This window comes from Papio anubis, chromosome 20 (assembly GCF_008728515.1).
Source record: "Papio anubis isolate 15944 chromosome 20, Panubis1.0, whole genome shotgun sequence".
Classification (NCBI taxonomy): Eukaryota; Metazoa; Chordata; class Mammalia; order Primates; family Cercopithecidae; genus Papio; species Papio anubis.
This window is the reverse complement of record NC_044995.1, coordinates 47544476-47563960: the sequence shown is the minus strand read 5'-3', so window position 1 is coordinate 47563960 and position 19485 is coordinate 47544476. Positions and strand designations below refer to the sequence as shown.

At 58.6% G+C, this 19485-nt stretch overlaps 1 protein-coding gene across 2 annotated transcripts in view; it reads left to right on the top strand.

Moving 5' to 3' along the window:
• Nucleotides 1-1628: 1628 nt before the first annotated feature.
• Nucleotides 1629-19485, top strand: part of PIAS4 (protein inhibitor of activated STAT 4) — a 29667-nt gene continuing 11810 nt past the window's right edge. Inside the window, exons 1-4 of one of the 2 annotated variants that reach the window (XM_031660109.1) lie at nt 2145-2374; nt 6496-6922; nt 7793-7891; nt 17452-17536. In XM_031660109.1, coding sequence (XP_031515969.1) covers nt 2270-2374; nt 6496-6922; nt 7793-7891; nt 17452-17536 — 716 coding nt within the window. In that variant the 5' untranslated portion in view covers nt 2145-2269. Of the gene's footprint in view, nt 1819-2144; nt 2375-6495; nt 6923-7792; nt 7892-17451; nt 17537-19485 lie in introns of those variants that run through there. The other variant, XM_003914673.2, reaches the window with a different exon arrangement.

Sequence of the window (19485 nt, the reverse complement as noted above, 5' to 3'; positions counted from 1 at the left end):
CAGGCCGGGCGCGGTGGCTAACACCCGTAATCCCAGCACTTTGGGAGGCCGAGGCAGGTGGGTCACCTGAGGTTAGGAGTTCGTAGACCAGTCTGGCCAACATAGTGAAACTCCATCTCTACTAAAAATACAAAAATTAGCTGGGTGTGATGGTGCCCATCTGTAGTCCCAGCTACTCAGGAGGCTGAGACAGGAGAATCACTTGAACCTGGGAGGCAAAGGATGCAGTGAGCTGAGATTGCACCACTGCACTCCAGCCTGGTGAAAGTGAGACTCCATCTCAAAACAAAACAAAACAAAACAAAACAAAAATTAGCTGGGTACGGTGGTGCACACCTGTAATCCCAGCTACTAGGGAGGTTGAGGCAGGGGAATCGCTTGAACCCAGGAGGCAGAGGTTGCAGTGACCGGAGATTGCTCCACTGCACTCCAGCCTGGGCGACAGAGCAAGCCTCTCAAAAACAAACAAACAAACAAACAAAACAGGCCTGGCATGATGGCTCATGCCTGTAATCCCAGCACTTTGGGAGGTTGAAGCGGGCAGATCACTTGAGGTCAGGGGTTCGAGACCAGCCTGGCCAAAAAAAAAATTAGCTGGGCATAGTGGCAGTCACCTGTAATCCCAGCTACTTGGAAGGCTGAGACAGGGCAATCCCTTGAATCCGGGAGATGGAAGTTGCAGTGAGCTAAGATCGTGCCATTGCACTCCAGCTTGGGCAACAAAAGTAAAACTCGGTCTCGAAAATAAATAAATAAATAACAATTTGGTATTTCATCCATCATGGACTCTTTTGCATTGATTTTTCTAAGTTTAAAATGTTGGACTAGCCGGGTGTGGTGACTCATACCTGTATTCCCAGCACTTCGGGAGGTCCAGCCAGGAGGATCATTTAAACCCAGACATTCGAGACCAGCCTGGACAACATAATGAGATTCTCGTCTCTACAAAAATAAAAATAAAAAATAAATGCACTAAAATACTTCATTACTGAAGTTTGAACTCCACTTCTACGGGCACTAAGCCACTCGGCTCCAAAGCTAACCAAGGAGCGCTTTGGAGCAGGAGAGGTCCCAGCTGGTGCAGATCCAAGGTTTCCCATGGGTGGGGAGGCAGGATGGGAGGGTGCAAAGACGTGAGGGCTGCACGATCTCCGAAGAATTTGGGAGCAGGTGTCCCGCTTTTCTCCGCCTGGCGCCCCCAGCCAACTGGGTGCCGAGCCCACGCCCCATCTGCACACCAGGACCCGGATGTGCAGCGCGCGGGGCGTCGGGGCCCGTGGAGCGTGCACCACGCGGCGCTGCAAGGCGTCGCACTGCACGCACTGGCGACTGCTGCGGCGGAGCAACCATTCCCTGCCCGACGCCGCCGGGAGTCTGGACACGCACCTGGCGGCCGCCGCGCGCAGGAAGCCACTGCACCTGGTCGCATTGTTGTCACTGCCACCGCCCCCTCCCGCCCTCCCTCCCTCCCTAGAGGCAACCCAGCACCCGTCCCCACCTGCGCAGGGCTGGTACCCCTTTAAGGAGTCAGACGCCGCCAGGGGTGGGCGTGGTCGCCGCGAGCGAGAGAAGAAGGGTGGAGGGGAGGGGCCGGTGTAGGGCAGACCTGATTGGCCCGAGGCCCGGGCGGCGGCCGCGCGCGCCTGCGCAGGACGCAACAGCGCGCACGGGCGGCGGGAGGAGCGCGCGCGGGTGCTAATTGGCTCGGGTGGCGGCCCCGCCCGCGAGTGGTGGGCGGTCACGTGACGCGACGGCTGGGGGCTCCCGGCGCGGGGGACGCTGGTGGCCAAGATGGCGGCGGAGCTGGTGGAGGCCAAAGTGAGTGAGCGGCGGCGGAACCGGCCGGGGCAAGTGGGCGAGAGGGCGGGGGCCGGGCCGCAGGTCGAGGTCTGCGCCTTCTGTCCAGGGCCCCACAGCGCGGCCGGCCCGCGGCTCGCCGTCCCGGCCCCCAGACCCCGACCCCGGGTCTCAGGGTGAGGGCGGGGGGCGGGGAGGCCGGGGGCGGGGCCCTTCTGCCTCACCGGGGTCTTCGCTCCGGGGGTCGCTCCCCCGGCTTCAGGCAGGCTCCCCCCCACCCAGCCCGAGCCCTTGGAGTCCCGGTCCCTAAGCGCCAGGCCAGGGCCGCGCCTCCCGGTTGAGACACCGTTCTCCCGGGCTGCGGGACGTGTTGAGCTTCTCGTTGCTCTCTTGGTTCCGAGCCGGGGTCTTTGCTCTTTGGCTGGTGTATGGGGGGAGTGTCTGCGCCTCCCCGCCCGCAGGGCTCCCAAGAATGGTATCTGGGTCTCGTCCCCGCCCAACAGGCCAGACTGGGGTTTGCGAGTCTCCTGCTTGGAAGGGTCCCCTGAGTCCCGGAGAGTGTCCTGCCACCGTCCAGGTAGAGGAGTCAGGGCCCTGAGGCCACCTCCAAGACACAGCACGTCCTCTTGGGGTCTAGAGTCCAGGCTCGGGCTTGAGCCCCTCTTCAGCTCCTGCATTGGTCCCAGAACCCCGCCCCCTTCCCGACACCGTCTCTCACACGCTGGAGTGGGCGCTGGGGGAAGACTGGGCCCCCTCTTTCCCTCCCCGTAGAATGGAGTCCTGACCACTTTTCTTGGTCAAAGACTTTCCTTATTCTCCTTTTTTTTAATCTTAAATCCTGGACTGTGCTTTGGTCCTACCTCATTCCCGTTGGGACAGAATCTAAGGCTACTAATTCCGCTTCAGGGGGCTCTAAACCTTACCTGTGCAGCATCAGATACTGTCTTCAAACCTTGGGTGCTTCTCTTATTTTCTGTTCTTGAGCGAGTCTACTTTTTAGGTCAGACACCCTCCCTCCCTACACAGCCCCCAGAATCTTTATGCACCCCAGCTTTGGTTTTTAAGGTCTCCTGTCTTTCTGCCTATTCTCTTATGTTGATCTCTGGAGGGTCCCCACTGGGTCCAAGATTGGCCTCTTTAGAATAATTTCTGCTGCTACTCTTTTATGCTACGGATCCTGTGCAGGTCCCATGTCCCATAGATACCATCTCCTAGCTTGGAACCCATTTTAATCCTAGGATTGAGCTCTGAGTATCCACATTCCAGGGGATGTACCTTCTTGTAGGTGCCTGCCTAAAGCTGAGGGTCTAAAACCCTTAGAAGTGCCCGCAAAACCACGGCTTCCAGGGAGGTTAGGGGACCTCTCCCTCCCCCATCCCCCTTCACGTCTTCCCTCCCCACAGTCCTGACCTGTACATATTTTCTTCTCAGCCCTCTCACATTACCCACTGGGATCTGAAAACACAGCGCTCAGGGCTCTGTGATTACAGCATACACCTCTTCGCCTCCCAACCCTGCCCCTCTCCCCCGCCCCGCACACACTTCTGTCCCTCTCTAGAGTTTTGAAAAGTGGAGACTCGCCCTGGAGATGTGGAGGCCTGAACTCTGTAAACCCGAGGTGGCAGGCTCTGGGCTTGAAGTGCCTTGGAGTCCTGAAATGTAACCTCCTTTCTGGACTTGGAGCTGTGACCCTGGACTCCCCACCCCCACCCTGGCTGAGGGCAGGGTCTGCACTCTTTTGTACCATCCAGGCCTTGAAATATGATCTGATGAACTTTCCTTGACCCTCTGGTGACTGGGTCCCCCCACCTCAATTAAATCAAGTTGATCCTTCTTTCAGGTTCTCTAAACCGTGAGCTTCCATTCAAGGGGGCCTGGACCCCGGGGAGCCTTCTTTCTTCTTGAGTCCGTTGCTACGCCTCTAAGTACCTTAAATGTCATTGAAACATCCCCTTTTTTACAGGGGCCTTCCTCAGCCTGTCATATTCATGGCTGCAGATTCTGTCTTTTGGGGTGCATCACAGACTGCTCGGAGGGACGAATGTTGGGGGCTTGTTGGTGAACTTTGAAATCTGAGACTCTCAGCTTGAGACCTGGAGGCAGGTTTGGGGCAGGGGTGTCTGTGAGCTCCCTGAAATAGTCCGAAGCACATATCTCCACTTTCCTGGAAAGAGGCGCCTTCCTGAGCTTCCCCCAGTGCTCCGAGGGGCCTGTGCTAGAGGAAAGGTTCAGCGCAGCTGCTGTGTCTCGGCTGATGTCTCCCCACGCGACTTCCAGGCAAGCCTGGAGTTGAAACTCTGGAAGCTGCCGGGGCCTGGCGCTGTTTATAAACACAGCTCTGACGGCAGGCAGGTCAGCTCAGAGCCAGGGCAGGAAGTGATCCTGGGGCATTTGGGGCTTCTTCCTGAATGCTTGTCCCCCCCGCATTCCCTCTGGTGTCAAGGGCAGGCTCCTCTGAGGTGGCAGCTGCCGGGAAATCTGAGTCGTGAACATATGGCCGCCTAAGGGGTGTGCTCCGGGAAGTGGGGCTGGGGCTCCACTGTCCAGCCTGGGCGGGGCGGAGGCTCCCGGGGTGCCAGGATGTCAGCAGGTTCCTGAGCCCACCTGCCTTCGACCAGGCTGCCAGTGTGAAGTGTCCACATGACATCGTCTCTCCCTGCTAAGGCCTTGGGCCACTTCCAGAAGAAACATCTTGTCCGCAAGCCTTTTTGTTTTCTGCACAAGGTAGGAAGTCAGGCCAAGGGAGGTGAGGCGTTTTTGTTTTCAAAGCATCACTGACTCTGAGGCCCGGCAGACCACGCAGGTCCCCATAGCCAGTGTGCTGGTGAGTGAGGGTCCCCGGCAGCGGACGGGAACACCCTGGGGAGCCCAGGGGCCGAGGGGCCGATGCCAGTCCCATGCATGTACTAGGGAGGCTCTGGGCCAGCCACTTCTCTCTGTGAGCCTTGGTTTCCTCACCTACACGATGGGTGTGGTCATTGTGAAATTAGCGACATAGGCCTCGCTGGTGCCTGGCAGGGAGCAGACGCTGGCATCCCGGTTCTTCACCGTCACGGGGCCACGCAGCCCTGATATGGGAAGAGGCTTCTCCCGAGGCTCTTAGGGCAGGACTGGGCCACCCACACGTGCGTCCCTGTCGTTTTGAGCCAGGACAGCCTCTCCGTCTCCAGCAGGATCCCGGCCTGGTACAGCTGGAAGGAATCAGAGTTGACAGATGAGGACCCCGCCAGTGGCCCCGGCTGCTGCATCCTTGGTGCTGAAATGGGCGGCTAGGCTCCTCGCCTCACCCTGGGGCAGCCGGGAGCTGGAAACCCCAGCACTTCCTGGCACGGAGGCCGCAGTGTAGACACTCCAGTGGGACTGCCTCTGGCTTTGACCCTCAGGGTCTTTCGAGTGGAGTTTGAATGATTTATCGGTTTCTTCGGGTGCCTGCCACCTTTGCTTACCACCCTTGACACTTGAGCTTTTTCTCCATTCCTCCTGGAAGTTTCTCTTTCCCACCACATCTCATTCATCCCAGGCCAGCTTCAGGGCTGAGGGTGGGTGGCCCCGAAACCCTGCCAGCCCATCCCTCGAGGACACCTGGCTTCTGCAGCCTGTTGAGCCCTCTTTCCCTTTCATGGTCCTACCCCTCATGGAGGGGAGGCCACTGCCAGGCTACCCCACATCAAACACTAGGGTCAGCTGGGCTCTGTTGTTTGGTTTGATTTCGCTGGAGAGGCACTGTCGGGGGATGAGGGCCAGGTCCTGCCAAGCCTCATTCATCACTTTGGCCCAGGTCCCGCAACAGCCCCTGTGGCTGCTGCCTTCCCCTCGGACCAGTCCCCCAGGGACTCAGGGCGATGTCTGGAGATGTATTTGGTTGTCATGAACTGTGGGTGTTTAGCACCCCACAGTGCCCGGGACAGCCCCAGCGTCCACAGGGCCGAGGGGACGAAACCCTGCTGGAATGATGGGTAGACGTTTCGGAGGCCCCCACAGGCCCGGCCCTGTGTTGCTGTCCGGAGGAGAGTGTGGCAGCAGGGACCGCCCCTGGCTTCAGAGCCAGGTCTGGGTTTGAATCTTGGCACTGCCACCTCTGAGCTGACAGTTCTTCTTTTGTGACAGAGCTCACACACCAGCTTAGCAGGGGTGTTTTAAGGATCAGAGTTAAATATGTAATCACATGACCGACTCGGTTCCCGGCAGGTGATTAGTGCTAAGTAAACTGTGGCTACTGTTGGCGAGACCGAAGGGAAAACATGTCTGTGGCTGACAAGGGTTGAGCGCCCACCCAGCCAGTGCTTTATGTCATTATCCTCCCGACGAAGAGACTGAGGGTCAGAGAGGCACTTGGTATTTGTCGGCAAGGCACTGGCAGAGGCCGTTTACAAGTAAAGCAGGATTCCCAGTTCCTGTCCTGGGATTGCTTTCAGGCTGAAGACAGGGAAAGAGAACCTAAAATAGAAGGGGGGCCTAGTCAGAGGCGCTTTTGCTGCGTTGGCGATGCTGGGGAAAGTTTGATGAGGAGGAGGGAGGGGGCAGGGCTTTGCTGGGAGGGGGCACCGTAGGGGCAGGGCACTCCACCAGCCCCAGCCAAGGCTGGCCCTTCCTGGCGAGTGGGTGTCTCTCACGGCCCCCGCCTCAGGGCCTGGCCTCTGCGGAGTCCCCTGCCTTGCAGCTCTGCCCTCTGAGTTGTGTGTGCTTGCTCCTCCTCAGAACATGGTGATGAGTTTTCGAGTCTCCGACCTTCAGATGCTCCTGGGTTTCGTGGGCCGGAGTAAGAGCGGACTGAAGCACGAGCTCGTCACCAGGGCCCTCCAGCTGGTGCAGTTTGACTGTAGCCCCGAGTTGTTCAAAAAGATCAAGGAGCTGTACGAGACCCGCTACGCCAAGAAGAACTCGGAGCCTGCCCAACAGCCGCACCGGCCCCTGGACCCCCTGACCATGCACTCCACCTACGACCGGGCCGGCGCTGTGCCCAGGACTCCGCTGGCAGGCCCCAATATTGACTACCCCGTGCTCTACGGGAAGTACTTAAATGGACTGGGACGGTTGCCCGCCAAGACCCTTAAGCCAGAAGTCCGCCTGGTGAAGCTGCCCTTCTTTAACATGCTGGACGAGCTGCTGAAGCCCACCGAGTTAGGTGAGTGGCCACCCTGGGGAGGCTGCGACGGGAGGCCTCGCCTAGGCCCTGTCGCCCAGCCCAGCCACGCAGCCCACCTTTGGTGATGTTCTCTGGCGCGGCCAGGGCGGGAGCCACGGTGGCCAGGGCTGTCCTTCCCTGGAAGCAAAGGGACCATCTTTGATATTGGTCACCCCTTGCTGTGTTACAAGTTACCCTGAAATGGAGCAGTGGGCGTCTGTTAGCTCTCAGGAACCCACGAGCCGCGTTGCGGGGCATTGGGGCTCGGGGGCTCTCATGAGGCTCAGTCAGGCTGGAGCCACCTCATCCGGAGGCTCGACCAGGGCTGGAGCAGCCACTTCCTCGTGTGGTGGCTGGCAGGCCGCAGCTCCTCACCGGCTTTTGGCCGTCGTCCCCAGGTCCTTACTGTGCGGCCTCCTGCACGGGCTGCCCGGGCTTCCTCAGCCTGGTGGCTCCCTCACCCTAGGGTAGCGAGTGTGTACGTCCAGCTGAGAGCTGGAGCCCTTTTTATGACCCAGCCTCGGACACGCCTTGCCGTCTCCCCCATGGAGTCCATTGCTCACAGACTCTGTGGCACAGGCAGGGACCACACCAGGCTGTGACTGCCAGGGCCAAGGGTGACCAGGGTCACCTGGGAACCTGGTTTCCCTGCTTATTCCCCATGGAAAGGGGGCTGGCCAGTGGCATCGGCCTTCCCTCCTTCCCCCAGGCTCTGGTTCCTCGTTGGCAGCCTGCAGGTATGGCCTTGGTCAGCGGGCTCAGGTCACTGCCAGGCTGTGTGCACCAGGCGTGCTGGGGGCTCAGGGCGATCCCAGGCAGAGGAGAGGTGCTGGGCTCCACACTTCTCTCTCTCATGTCTTTGTCTGCAAGCACTGACTGAGCAGGAACTGTGTGTCAGGACCTCGCAGCCCGCAGCAGTGTGGACAGGCCCCTGGCGCCTCCCAGCAGCCGTGACCATTCAGGCTGCAGGTGGGTATCAAGCCCGGTCTCTGCCTCAACCATAGCCCTGAGCTCAGGGCCAGGGAGGCCAGAGCAGCGCCAGCCCCCAGGGCAGGGAGAATGTGCAGCCTCTGGGACTCCCAGTTAGGGAGCGGAACATCCTGGGCCTTTTGTGGACCTGTGCCCCGAGGCGCTCAGATTTTACCAGGTCCTCTGTGTGCCTGGAGGTCTCTTCTTCCTGCCTCCCTTCCCCTGCCCCCACTCTTTCCTTCGCAGTAAACGTCGCGCAGTAAACGTCAGAGTGCTGTAAACGTGGGAGTGCCTGCTGGGTGGGTGCGTGATGGGCACCAGGCATGGACACGCAGCAGGGAACGGGACCAAGGCCGTGAGGTTCAGGAAGCCTCTGCACGCCCCCTCCCACCCTGCTGACCCAGCGACCTGCCTGGTCCCTGCTGTGGCCTGAGGGCTCCTCTCTGGCACGCTTCAGTCCACTGGGTGCCAGCTGGCCCCACTCCCCTGCCCCGGGAGGCAGGGTCAGTGGGGGTGTGGGGAAGGGGAACTGGCCTCCATTCCCCTCCCACCTACAGCCCTGGGACTTTGTGAGGTTAGGTAGGAGGGGCTGGGCTTCCAAGTGAGGATGGAGGAGGTGGAGGAGGTAGGAAGATGCTGCCGGTGGTTCCTGAGGCAGTGAGGCTCCTCCCTCCAGCCTGAGGCTCCGCCTTCCAAGTGAGGCTCCGCCTCCACCTTTTTTCTTTTTCTTTTGCAGGAGGTGTCTAGTGGCAGCCTCCTGGGGAGCAGGTTGGCCCAGCAGCACCTGTCCTGGGGGACTCGGGGCCTTGGCCTGACTTTCCCGGCCTTTGCTGCCTCATGAGGGAAGCGGTTCCCCCTGGCGGGTTCTTGGGCAGAGCCGGCTATCTCTGAAGCTTGGGCCTTGGGAAGGACCTGCATCACAGGGAGGCTGGGCTTTCCCGGGAGCGGCAGGGCAGGCTTGGTCCAGGGTGGGGGACGGGGCTGACCGTCTTCCTTCCTGCACGGGGACCAGTAGCTCCATCCCACAATGCATCGCTGTGCCCTGAGCCCCCAGGGACCCTGGTCACCTGATCTCCGGGAGAGCCAGCTCCCCTGTCTACACCAGTATGACTCTGCTGGCGGCTCAGAACAAAGAGGCCAACCCCACCCTACCTCTCCTTCCCACTGGCTCCCTCTCCATCCTAGGCCGCCAGGTGAACCCCCTTTCCTGGATTCCCATGCTCTTGGGGGACCCCCCCCGGGGAATGCCTGGGTCCTTAGAGGTTTCCTGGAGCATAGACCCTGGCCCCAAAGCAGTGCTCCCCTTGGTTTCAGGGCCTGAGATGCCATCCCTCCACCCCGACCCTGGGCTGTGTCCCTCCCCAGGGTGCACTCTGTGGTGCTGGCCTTGCGGGGGGCCGCCTCAGGAGGACCCAGTTCCACTGCTTCCCCCTTGCCCCCGCCTCTGGCTGTGACCCACCGGCCAGCGTGAGGCCCACTGCTCTGGTCTGTTTCCCCGGAATAGCCGCCGGCCGGCTCCAGGATGGAGACTGCGCCAGGCGGACAGGAGCCATAAATCACGTGGCGCGGAATGCTGGGCTGGGGGAGGGGGTGACAGAGCTGCAGAGCAGGCTACGGGGGCCTCGGGCCACAGATGATCGGCTCCAATGGGAGGTACCATGTGTGGGGACAGGGCTGGCGCCCAGAACAGTGCGGAGAATGGCCCAAGGTCACACAGCGGCCTGCCTTCCCTTATTCTGAGCCAACTAGGTCCTGCCTCTGAGCAGAGGCTCTGACTTGGACCTCGTGAAGGCTGGGGACCCTGTCCTGCCTCTCAGCAAGGAAGCCCGCCCCACCCCTTCCCAGCCTGCACCACCTGGGGAGTCCGACTAGGGGGCCTGACCCTCCTGTCAGGGTACATGGGAAGAGAGGCTGTCAGGAGATGTGGGGCGGAAGGAAGGGCACACACTGGCCAGGCACAGAGCTGCTCCTCCAGCGGGCACCCCGAGGAATCTGCCTGCTTGCCCGCCTGCTGTGCAGAGTGGAGCCCCTGTCGCCACGGCTTCAGACGCCCCCAGAGGCAGGAAGCCCTGGCACTAGCCAAGAGCCGCCAGTCGGGCATGTGCTGTGCTGTGTGTAAGCACGTGTGCCCTTCAGTCTCTGAAGCCCTTGGGCGAGCATTGCCCAGGCCACAGCAAGGTAGCATGGTCCCTGCTCAGGTGCCACACAGAAGTGCCAGGTGATGAGCATCTTGTGGCAGGCAGAGGGCTTTCAGGGGCTGCTGTCGGTAGCGGGAGCCATTCACTCTACATTTGTGAGGAGGTAGCAGTCAGGAAGGCTTCCTGGAGGCAGCAGCTTCCAGTCCAGACCTGAGGGTGACTCCCAAGAAGCCAGGCAGAGAGGAGGCGGCAGAGGAGTGTACTCCAGGCAGAGATGGGGGGCAGGGGAGTGTACTCTGGGCAGAGGGGAGGGGGCAGGGGAGTGTACTCCAGGCAGAGGGCAGTGAGGGCAGAGGCCGATGGCCAGAGAGGGCTCATTCACAGGGCTGAATGGAGTCCATTGTGGCCAGAGTGTGGTGTGCCCAGGAGGAGGGACGCAGCAGCCTGGGCGCAGGCGGCAGAGGCTGGAACCCGAGAATGGTGGGTCCAGGGAAGGTTGAAAACTACCCTCCTTTCCCCAAGGGCTGCAGCGCCCCTGAGGTTCTGGTATGATTTTGGGGGTCAGTGAGGAAACTGAGAGGTGCAGGAGGCAAGTGGCCACCTGCCTTCCACAGGCAGGCCTGCTGCCCGCCCAGGCCCACCATCTGTCCGTCTGCACACTGGGAGCCTGGGGGGGCACGGGGCATCCTGTGTCACTGTCCCATGTTTGGGGTAGTCTGACCCACTCGGCCTGCTGGCACTTCCCATGCCTATGATTGGGGAACAAGGGGACTCCGCCAGCTCTGCCCCAGGTCCTGGCCTTCTGGTTGAGGAGGAGGGATGGGCCCACCGCTACCAGCTAGGGGACTGCTGGCAGCCACCCCCACATCCCACTGGTCCTTCTCCTATCCCCTGTGGCCCCTGCCTTGCCCAGCCCAGCTCCCCCACCTGCCCGCCGGCCACAGTCTCCTGCTCTGCTTCCTGCCCACTGGTGCCCTCCCATGGCAGCCTGTGAATGTTCTCACTGATGGGTGGAGCTGTCACACCGCCCCTGTGCCTAGCCGGGGCACCTGTTCCCCACCCCTCCACGACAGTGCCCCCGTGTCCCTCATACCTGACTGTGCTGCCTCTACTCTTGGTCTGGGGGACCTGGGGTGGAGAATTGGTGCTGGTAGCTTTTAGCTGGACAGGGCGGGGCTGGGAGTTAGAGAACTTGTATGTGCTGGGGAGGGGACAGCCTGGAGGAGGGGGCCAGCACATGGGCCAGCTGGAGGCGGAATGGTCCCATCCGATCAGCTTTTTTTTAATTTTTTTATTTTTGAGGTGGAGTCTCGCTCTGTCGCCCAGCCTAGAGTGCAGTGGCCGGATCTCGGCTCACTGCAAGCTCCGCCTCCCGGGTTCACGCCATTCTCATGCCTCAGCCTCCCGAGTAGCTGGGACTACAGGCGCCCGCCACCGCGCCCGGCTAGTTTTTTGTATTTTTCAGTAGAGACGGGGTTTCACTGTGTTAGCCACGATGGTCTCTATCTCCTGACCTCGTGATCCGCCCGCCTCGGCCTCCCAGAAGTGCTGGGATTACAGGCGTGAGCCACCGCACCCGGCCCCGATCAGTCTTTTAAAATCTCCCAGTGTTTCATTCCTATTTACACTTGCACAATGATGCGCCTGTCCTAGAAAACTGGAGTCAACAGCAGAGCAGCCCGGCTGGCGCCCTGCTGCCCGAGTGGGCCGCCTCAGCGCAGCGGGCCGTGCTTGCCGCCTTCCCCCTTTGCCTGTGTGATTGTAGGAGCGTGTGGCTGTCCTGGCTGCTGTTTTATAACCACCCCCCCCCATGCCGTGAGCATCTGCTCCTGGCGTTAAATATTCATGTCAGCAGCATCTCGCGAGGCTCCCTGGCAGCCTTGGGTGGAGCCAGCGGCTGGGCGCTTCTTGTTGGGCTCTCGGATTGGGCCCATGGGCTGCTTTGCATGCCCGGGCTGGAGGGCCTGGCCGAGCACCTCATCCCAGAACCGGCTCTGCCTGGCAGGGCCCAGCCTTGCACCTGGCCGCAAAGATGCATCTGGTTCAGCAGCGCCTGTGCCTTGGTCCTGTGGCCCGTGGGTGCCGGGCAGTCCACGAAACCGTCTCCCCCTCGGGGAACTTCATGCTTCAGTGGCCCAACAAGAAGGAGCAGCAGAGTGATGCAGGGAAACTGAGTCGATCCTTGGAGGGAGAAGGTTTGGAGAAAAGCGGGGCGGGGGGTGCAGTTTTTAAATGAGGTGCTCAGGGAAGCCTTTCCTTCTGGTTACGTTTGTGCAAAGACAAATATAGGGCCATGAGGCTGGTCAGGAGAGAAAGGTTCCAGAAGAGGGAATGGCGTGTGCAGAGTCCCTGAGGCAGCATGGCTGGTAGGGCCCAGGCAGGAGGCCAGGGTGGTGGCCATGTGTGTGCCAGGGTGGGTGTGGCCCTGAACAGGGGTGCTGAGGGCCAGGGGTCTCCTGCAGAGCCAGCCCAGGGAGCAGGCTCTGGCTGCTGAGACCAGCAGAGCTGGGGGCAGGTGTCCGCGTCGGGTGGCATTTGAAAGCAGAACTGACAGGACTGGCTGGGGGAGTGGATGTTTGCAGGACAGCAGAGACGGGGGCTGCGTGGATGCCACCTGGGTTTCTGGCCCCAAACAGCTGACCCCGAGGGCAGAAGAGAAGGTTTGCGGTAGCCCCTCTTCCTGAGGGCCAGCCACAGCCCCTTCCCCAGCAGAGGGGGGCCAGGTGTTTGGGGGGATCCGTGAGCGGCCTGGGGCGAGTGGCACAGCAGAGCAGTCAGAGCACAGGGCATCTCCCGGGTTCCCAGCAGAGAAGCACAGCCTGGCCTCCCCCAGAGGGAGCCTCCCAGGGCAGGGACCCCAGAGTTTTGGTCTTCAATGACTGGGCCCTTTCTGCCCCGGGCATGGACTTGCTGCTTCTTGGGGACCCACCCTCCTCCCCTAATTCCTCCTGAGACACTGAGGGGTGGAGTGTCCGTGTTTTCACCTCTGACCCAGCCTGGAAGCTCAAGGCCCAGCTCAGTGTTGGCTCCTGTGAGGCCTCCCTGCCCCGAACCATTGCTCCCCAGCGCTTGGGGCAGATCTGGGCGCGTCTACAGGTGGCCTGTGTGCCCCACCCTCCCAATTAGGCGGCCTTCCTCAGGGGCCCAGCTGGGCATCCACAGCCCATCACCTCTGCAGAGACTGGCTGTGCCCTCAGCACATAAACGGGAACAGGCTGTGGCACTGTGGCCCTTGTGGCAACGCCACTGCTGCGGTAGCACCCTCTTCCTGAGGGCCAGCCACAGACCCGGCACCAGTTCCCGCAGAAACGGGTCAGCATGGGCCGGTGCAGGCTCAGGCCACAAAGGCCCTGGCAGGGCTGGGATCCGAGCCCAGGCAGTCTGGCTTCTTTTTTTTTTTTTAGACAGAGTCTTGCTCTGTGGCCCAGGCGGGAGTGCAGTGGCACAACCTCGGCTCACTGCAAGCTCCGTCTCCTGGATTCACGCCATTCTGCCTTAGCTTCCCGAGTAGCTGGGCTTCCCGTGAGCCACCACACCCAGCCGGCAGTCTGAGCTTCTGAGCCTAAAGCAGATGTACTTTTTACATCGTTACCTGTTCTCATGGGTTTTAATTGAGAAAGTTCCAAGACAGTGCTGGCAGTTGAGGTCCGATGCCATGGCTCCGGTTCTTGTAAAGGCCCTTGTCATAGGTGCAGGCCACACTGCTGTGTGCACTGCCGTCCTGGGAGCACCTTTCCAGGACTGGGCAGTCTCTGCTCATAACACAGACAGTGTGGCCTGCGAAGCTGATGAACTCCAGCCTTTACCAGGGCAGTTCGCCGTCCTTGTTCTGAAGGGCTTGCCCGTCATCTTGTCTCCCGGCCACTCCAAGGCAGCCATTGTGGCCAGATTCTCTCTCCCCCACGCTCCTCCGATATTTTTTTACACTTATAGACAAATAGGCATTTACTCAGATTCCTTCCCTCCGTTTTCGTTACACAAGCGATGGTAGGGCATGCATGCCGCTCAGCGTTTTTGATTTACGTCTAGATATATTTTTTAACGTAGACACAGTCTTGCTGTGTTGCCCAGGCTGGTCTCGCACTTCTGAACCCAAGCAATCTTCCCGCCTCAGCGTCCTGCGCCGCAGGGATGACAGCTGCACACCAGCACACCTGGCTCAGGCTCATTTAAAAACGGTTTTTTACAGACGAGGTCTCAGTATGTTACCCAGGCTAGTCTCCAACTACTGTGCTAAAGCGATCCTCCTACCTTGGCCTCCTAAAGTGCTGGGATTACAGGCATGAGCCGCCGTACCCGGCCTGCAAGTCTCTGAATGCATGTTTCCATTTACTGAAGGAAAATACTTTGAGTGGGATTCCTGGGTGCTGGGGTAGGTCTGTGCTTACCTTTATAAGGGCAGTTTCCCAAAGTGATTGTACTGTCTTATAACCCCACCAGCAGAGAGTTTGCTCTACACCCTCGCCACCTCGTAGAGTTGCCAGTCTTTTCATTTTAGGCATGCTAGTGGATGTGTAGAGAGATATTTTACTTTATTTTACCTCATTTTATTTTATTGATACGGAGCCGCACTCTGTCACCCAGGCTGGAGTGCAGTGACCCAGTCTCGATTCACTGCAACCTCCGCCTCCTGGGTTTAAGCGATTCTCCTTAGCCTCCCGAGTAGCTGGGATTGCAGGCGTGTGTCACCATGCCTGGCTAATTTTTGTATTTTTAGTAGAGATGGGGTTACCATATTGTCCAGGCTGGTCTTGAACTCCTGACCTCAAGCGATCCACCGGCCTTGGCCTCCACAGTGCTGGGATTCCAGGCATGAGCCACCGCGCCTGGCCTGTGTGTGTAGAGAGGATTTATACCAGTCTTAGATTTCTCACACAAATCGCAGGGGCCTGAAATACTGGCTGATATTTTGTGGAGGATTTTACATCTGTGTTCGTGAGGGGCATTTATTGGTAATTTTCCTTCCTTGACGCCGTGTTGTGAGGTTTTGGTATCAGAGTTATGCTGGCCTTGTAAAATAGGTAGTATTCTTTCCTTCTCTGTTGTTTGAAAGAGTTTACGTACAGTTTATGTGGTTTCTTTCCAAAATGTTTTATAGAATTCACCAATATGGACCTACAGTTTTCTTTTTCTTTTTCTTTTTCTTTTCTTTTTTTTTTTTTTTTTTTTGAGATGGGGTCTGGTTCTGTTGCCCAGGCTGGAGTGCAGTGGTGCGATCACGGCTCACTGCAGCCTCCACCTCCTGGGCTCAAGCGATCCTCCTGCCTCAGCCTCCAAGGTAGCTGGGACTACAGGTGGTGCGCGCCTCCACACCTGGCTAATTTAAAAAATTTTTGGGCCGGGCGCGGTGGCTCAAGCCTGTAATCCCAGCACTTTGGGAGGCCGAGATGGGCGGATCACGAGGTCAGGAGATCGAGACCATCCTGGCTAACACGGTGAAACCCCGTCTCTACTAAGAAATACAAAAAATAGCCGGGCGAGGTGGCAGCGCCTGTAGTCCCAGCTACTCGGGAGGCTGAGGCCGGAGAATGGCGTGAACCCGGGAGGCGGAGCTTGCAGTGAGCTGAGATCCGGCCACTGCACTCCAGCCTGGGCGACAGCGCGAGACTCCGTCTCAAAAAAAAAAAAAAAAAAATTTTTTTGTAGAGACAGGGTCTCACTATGTTGCCCAGGCTGGCCTCAAACTCCTGGGCTCAAGCGATCCGCCCACCTCAGCCCCCAAAGTGCTGGGATTACAGACGTGAGCCACCGCGCCCTACCTGGACCTGCAGTTTTCAGAAAAGGTTTTAATTATGGATCCAAATTCCTTAACAGGTAACAAACTTTTCAAACTTCCTGTATCTTTTGGTACCCGTTTTGGTAATGTGCATCTTTGGAAGAATTTGTCACTGAGTTGTCAGATTCATTGGCATGAAGGTGCACCTTTTCTTCCCCTGTTGGACCAAAAAGCGGTAGGGTCTGTACTGTGGTTCTCTTTCATTTCTGATATGGGTAGTTTGTGTTCTCACTGTCTTTCTGTTGTTCAGCTAGAGTTTCGTTCGTTTGTTTTTGTTTTTGTGTTTTGGGGGTTTTTTTGGAAACAGTCTTGCTCTGTCGCCCAGGCAGTGGTGTGATCTCCACTCACTGCAACCTCCACCTCCCAGCTTCAAGCAGTTCTCTTGCCTCAGCCTCCCAAGTAGCTGGGATTACAGGTGCCTGAACCACGCCTGGCTAATTTTTTTTTTTTTTTTTTGAGACGCCACACCATGCTGTTTTTTTTTTAAGAGATGGGGCAGCCAGGTGCAGTGGCTCATGCCTGTAATCCCAGCACTTTGGGAGACCAAGGCGGGCAGATCACCTGAGGTTGGGAGTTCAAGACCAGCCTGACCAACATGGAGAAATCCTGTCTCTGCTAAAAATACAAAATTAGCTGGGCGTGGTGGCTCATACCTGTAATCCCAGCTGCTTTGGGAGGCTGAGGCAAGAGGATCGTTTGAACCCACGAGGCAGAGGTTGTGGTGAGCCGAGATGATGCCATTGCACTCCAGCCTGGGTGACAAGGATGAAACAAAGTCTCAAAAAAAAAAAAAAAAAGGGCTGGCTGAGTGCAATGGCTCACGTCTGTAATCCCAGCATTTTGAGAGGTTGAGGTGGGCAGATCACCTGAAGTCACGAATTTGAAACGAGCCTGGCCAACATGGTGAAATCCGATTTCTACTAAAAATACAATAATTAGCCAGGCGTGGTGGCTATTCGGGAGGCTGAGGCAGGAGAATTGCTTGAACCTGGGAGACGGAGGTTGCAGTGAGCCGAGATCATGCCATTGTACTCCAGCCTGGGCGACAGGGTAAGACTCCATCTCAAAAACAAAACAAAACAAACAAAAAGAACAGTGTTTTCTGACTGCGCCTCTGCTTGTCAGTCCAGTTGTAAGTAATAGGGTAGGGCCCAGGCTTGTGAGCGCCATGGCCTTCATCCCGTCAGTACCTCCGGCGCCACCTCTGTCCATGTGACGCCATGGCCACCTTGCAGGCACGAGGAGAGCAAGGGCTGGGTCCATTTTGTACTTAGGAGGGAGGAGGGATGGCAGGTCCTGCAGGCCTGGCTGGGTCCGGCTCTCCCCCAGGCAGCTGGGCATTTTTCAGCCTTGCTAAATAGACGCCTGCATCCCATGGGCTGCAAAGGGCACTGGCTCTCTGAGTGGCCCTCAACAGGACACGGGCCGTGGTGAGTGGCCCCGAGAAAGGGATGGGCGTGAGTCCTCCCTCATTCTCCTCCCTCATCCTCCTCCCTGGGCGGCCCCCACCTCTGCCCCACATATCTGTCCCGCCAGCTTCCCATTTCCTGTTTCCTGATCTGAAGAGGAGAAGGCCGGGAAAAGCGACTGGGCTCGGGGAACCTGCCAGGGACCAGACATGCCCATGACCCTGTGTTTGTCTTCAGTCCCACAGAACAACGAGAAGCTTCAGGAGAGCCCGTGCATCTTCGCATTGACGCCAAGACAGGTGGAGTTGATCCGGAACTCCAGGTGCGCGGCTCCCCCCCAGCCCCGTGCCCTGCCGCCCGCCCGCTTTCTCCTGGGCTCACTGGAAGAGCCGGCAGCCACGCCCACTGCAGGCCCGGCTCGGGCTCAGTCCAGAACCGTGCTGCAAGGCAGTGGCCGGGTTCGCTGCCTTCCGGAAAACCCCGTCCTGAGTCTCACCTGCTGGGCTGTGTGCTCACTGCCTGTACCCTGCAGCCCGTCAGAGAGAGGTGGACTGACTGTCCCCTTTTAACACGGTCTTGCCCTCTGCATGTGGGACCATCCTGGGCGCTGCAGGGTGCTGAGTAGCATTCCTCGCCTCCACCCACTCCATGCCGAGAACACGCCCATGTTGTGACAGCCACAGATGTCCCCAGACGTTGTCCAGTGTCCCCTGGGGCAGGATAACACGGGTGAGACCTCCCTGGGTTATTGGATTCCACGTACCCCCAAGAGACTCTGCATCCCATAATCCTCTGCCCTGCTGAGGTCCCAGAAGGCTGCACACATTGAAATCTACACCCTGAGTTGGAGGGGGAGAGAGGAGGTGAATCCTGGAAGCTGGAGTCCCTGGTTTACACCGCCCGCCTTATCCGGAATTTATTCTGGTGTCCAGCATGAGCAGGAAGTTAGGTGTTTTGTTTTGTTTGTTTGTTTTTGAGACTGAGTTTCACTCTTGTTGCCCAGGCTGGAGTGCAGTGGCACGATCTTGGCTTCCTGCAACTTCCACCTCCCGTATTCAAGCAATTCTCCTGCCTCAACCTCCCAGGTAGCTGGGATTACAGGCGCCTGCTACCACGCCCGGCTGTTCTTGTATTTTTAGTAGAAATGGGATTTTGCCATGTTGGTCAGGCTGGTCTCGAACTCCTGACTCAGGTGATTCACCCACCTCAGCCTCCCAGAGTGCTGGAATTACAGGCGTGAACTACCGCGCCCGGCCAAAGTCAGGTTTTTTCCCAGATAACGAACACAGGGTTTACCCCTGCGCACCGTGGATAGTGAGGTGGGATCGTTCCCTCGGATGTCCCCAGACACTGCGTGGTGTCCCCGCCCTTAGATGAGGACGGTTGAGCTCTAGCAGGTGAGGGGCCAGTGTGGCTGCCCTGTGCTCTGCTCCTCCCTCAGTCTCTCTAAGGCTGTCCTGCCTCCAGCTGAGACAGATTCCTGCCGGGGCAGCCTCATGGTGGGTGCTGGACCCTCAGGACAGGGGAGGCCTTTTGCCCAGGTCACCCCTGAGTCCGTGGCAGGGCTGGGCTGGGCGCCCCCATTTGATGCCCAGCTTCTCATGCCCAGCTGCTTCAGACCCACCGCCTCTACTTGCTGTGGGGCCAGTTTCCCGGGGCCTCCCAGCCTGGCCCTCACACCTAGTAAGGGTTCAGAACCAGCTGAGCCAGGCTTGGCCACGGAGGTGTCTCTGTCTGGGTGACCCAAGGTGGTGACGTCACCTTCCTCCTCTTCCTTGTCTGTGAACCTGGGTCCACACAGCTCCACCTGCACTGCGTCCCTGCTGCGGGGTGCTCGAGCCAGCCACACAGTATAAAAAAATCAGTTTGGGTTTCTCCTCAGAAAGCTTCTGGACATTTCCTTTTCTTTTTTTTTCTTTTTTTGAGACGGAGTCGCTCTGTCGCCAGGCTGGAGTGCAGAGGCGCGATCTCGGCTCACTGCGAGCTCTGCCTCCTGGGTTCAAGCGATATTCTTCTCCTGACTCCGCCTCGCGAGTAGCTGGGACTACAGGCATGTGCCAGCATGCCTGGCTAATTTTTGTATTTTTAGTAGAGACAGGGTTTCACCATGTTGGACAGGATGATCTTGATCTCTTGACCTCGTGATCCACCCGCCTCTGCCTCCCAAAGTGCTGGGATTACAGGCATGAACCACCGTGCCCGACCCACATTTGTATTTCTTACGTTGAGATATGATTTGCATGCCATAGAATACGCAGTTTTTAAGTGTGT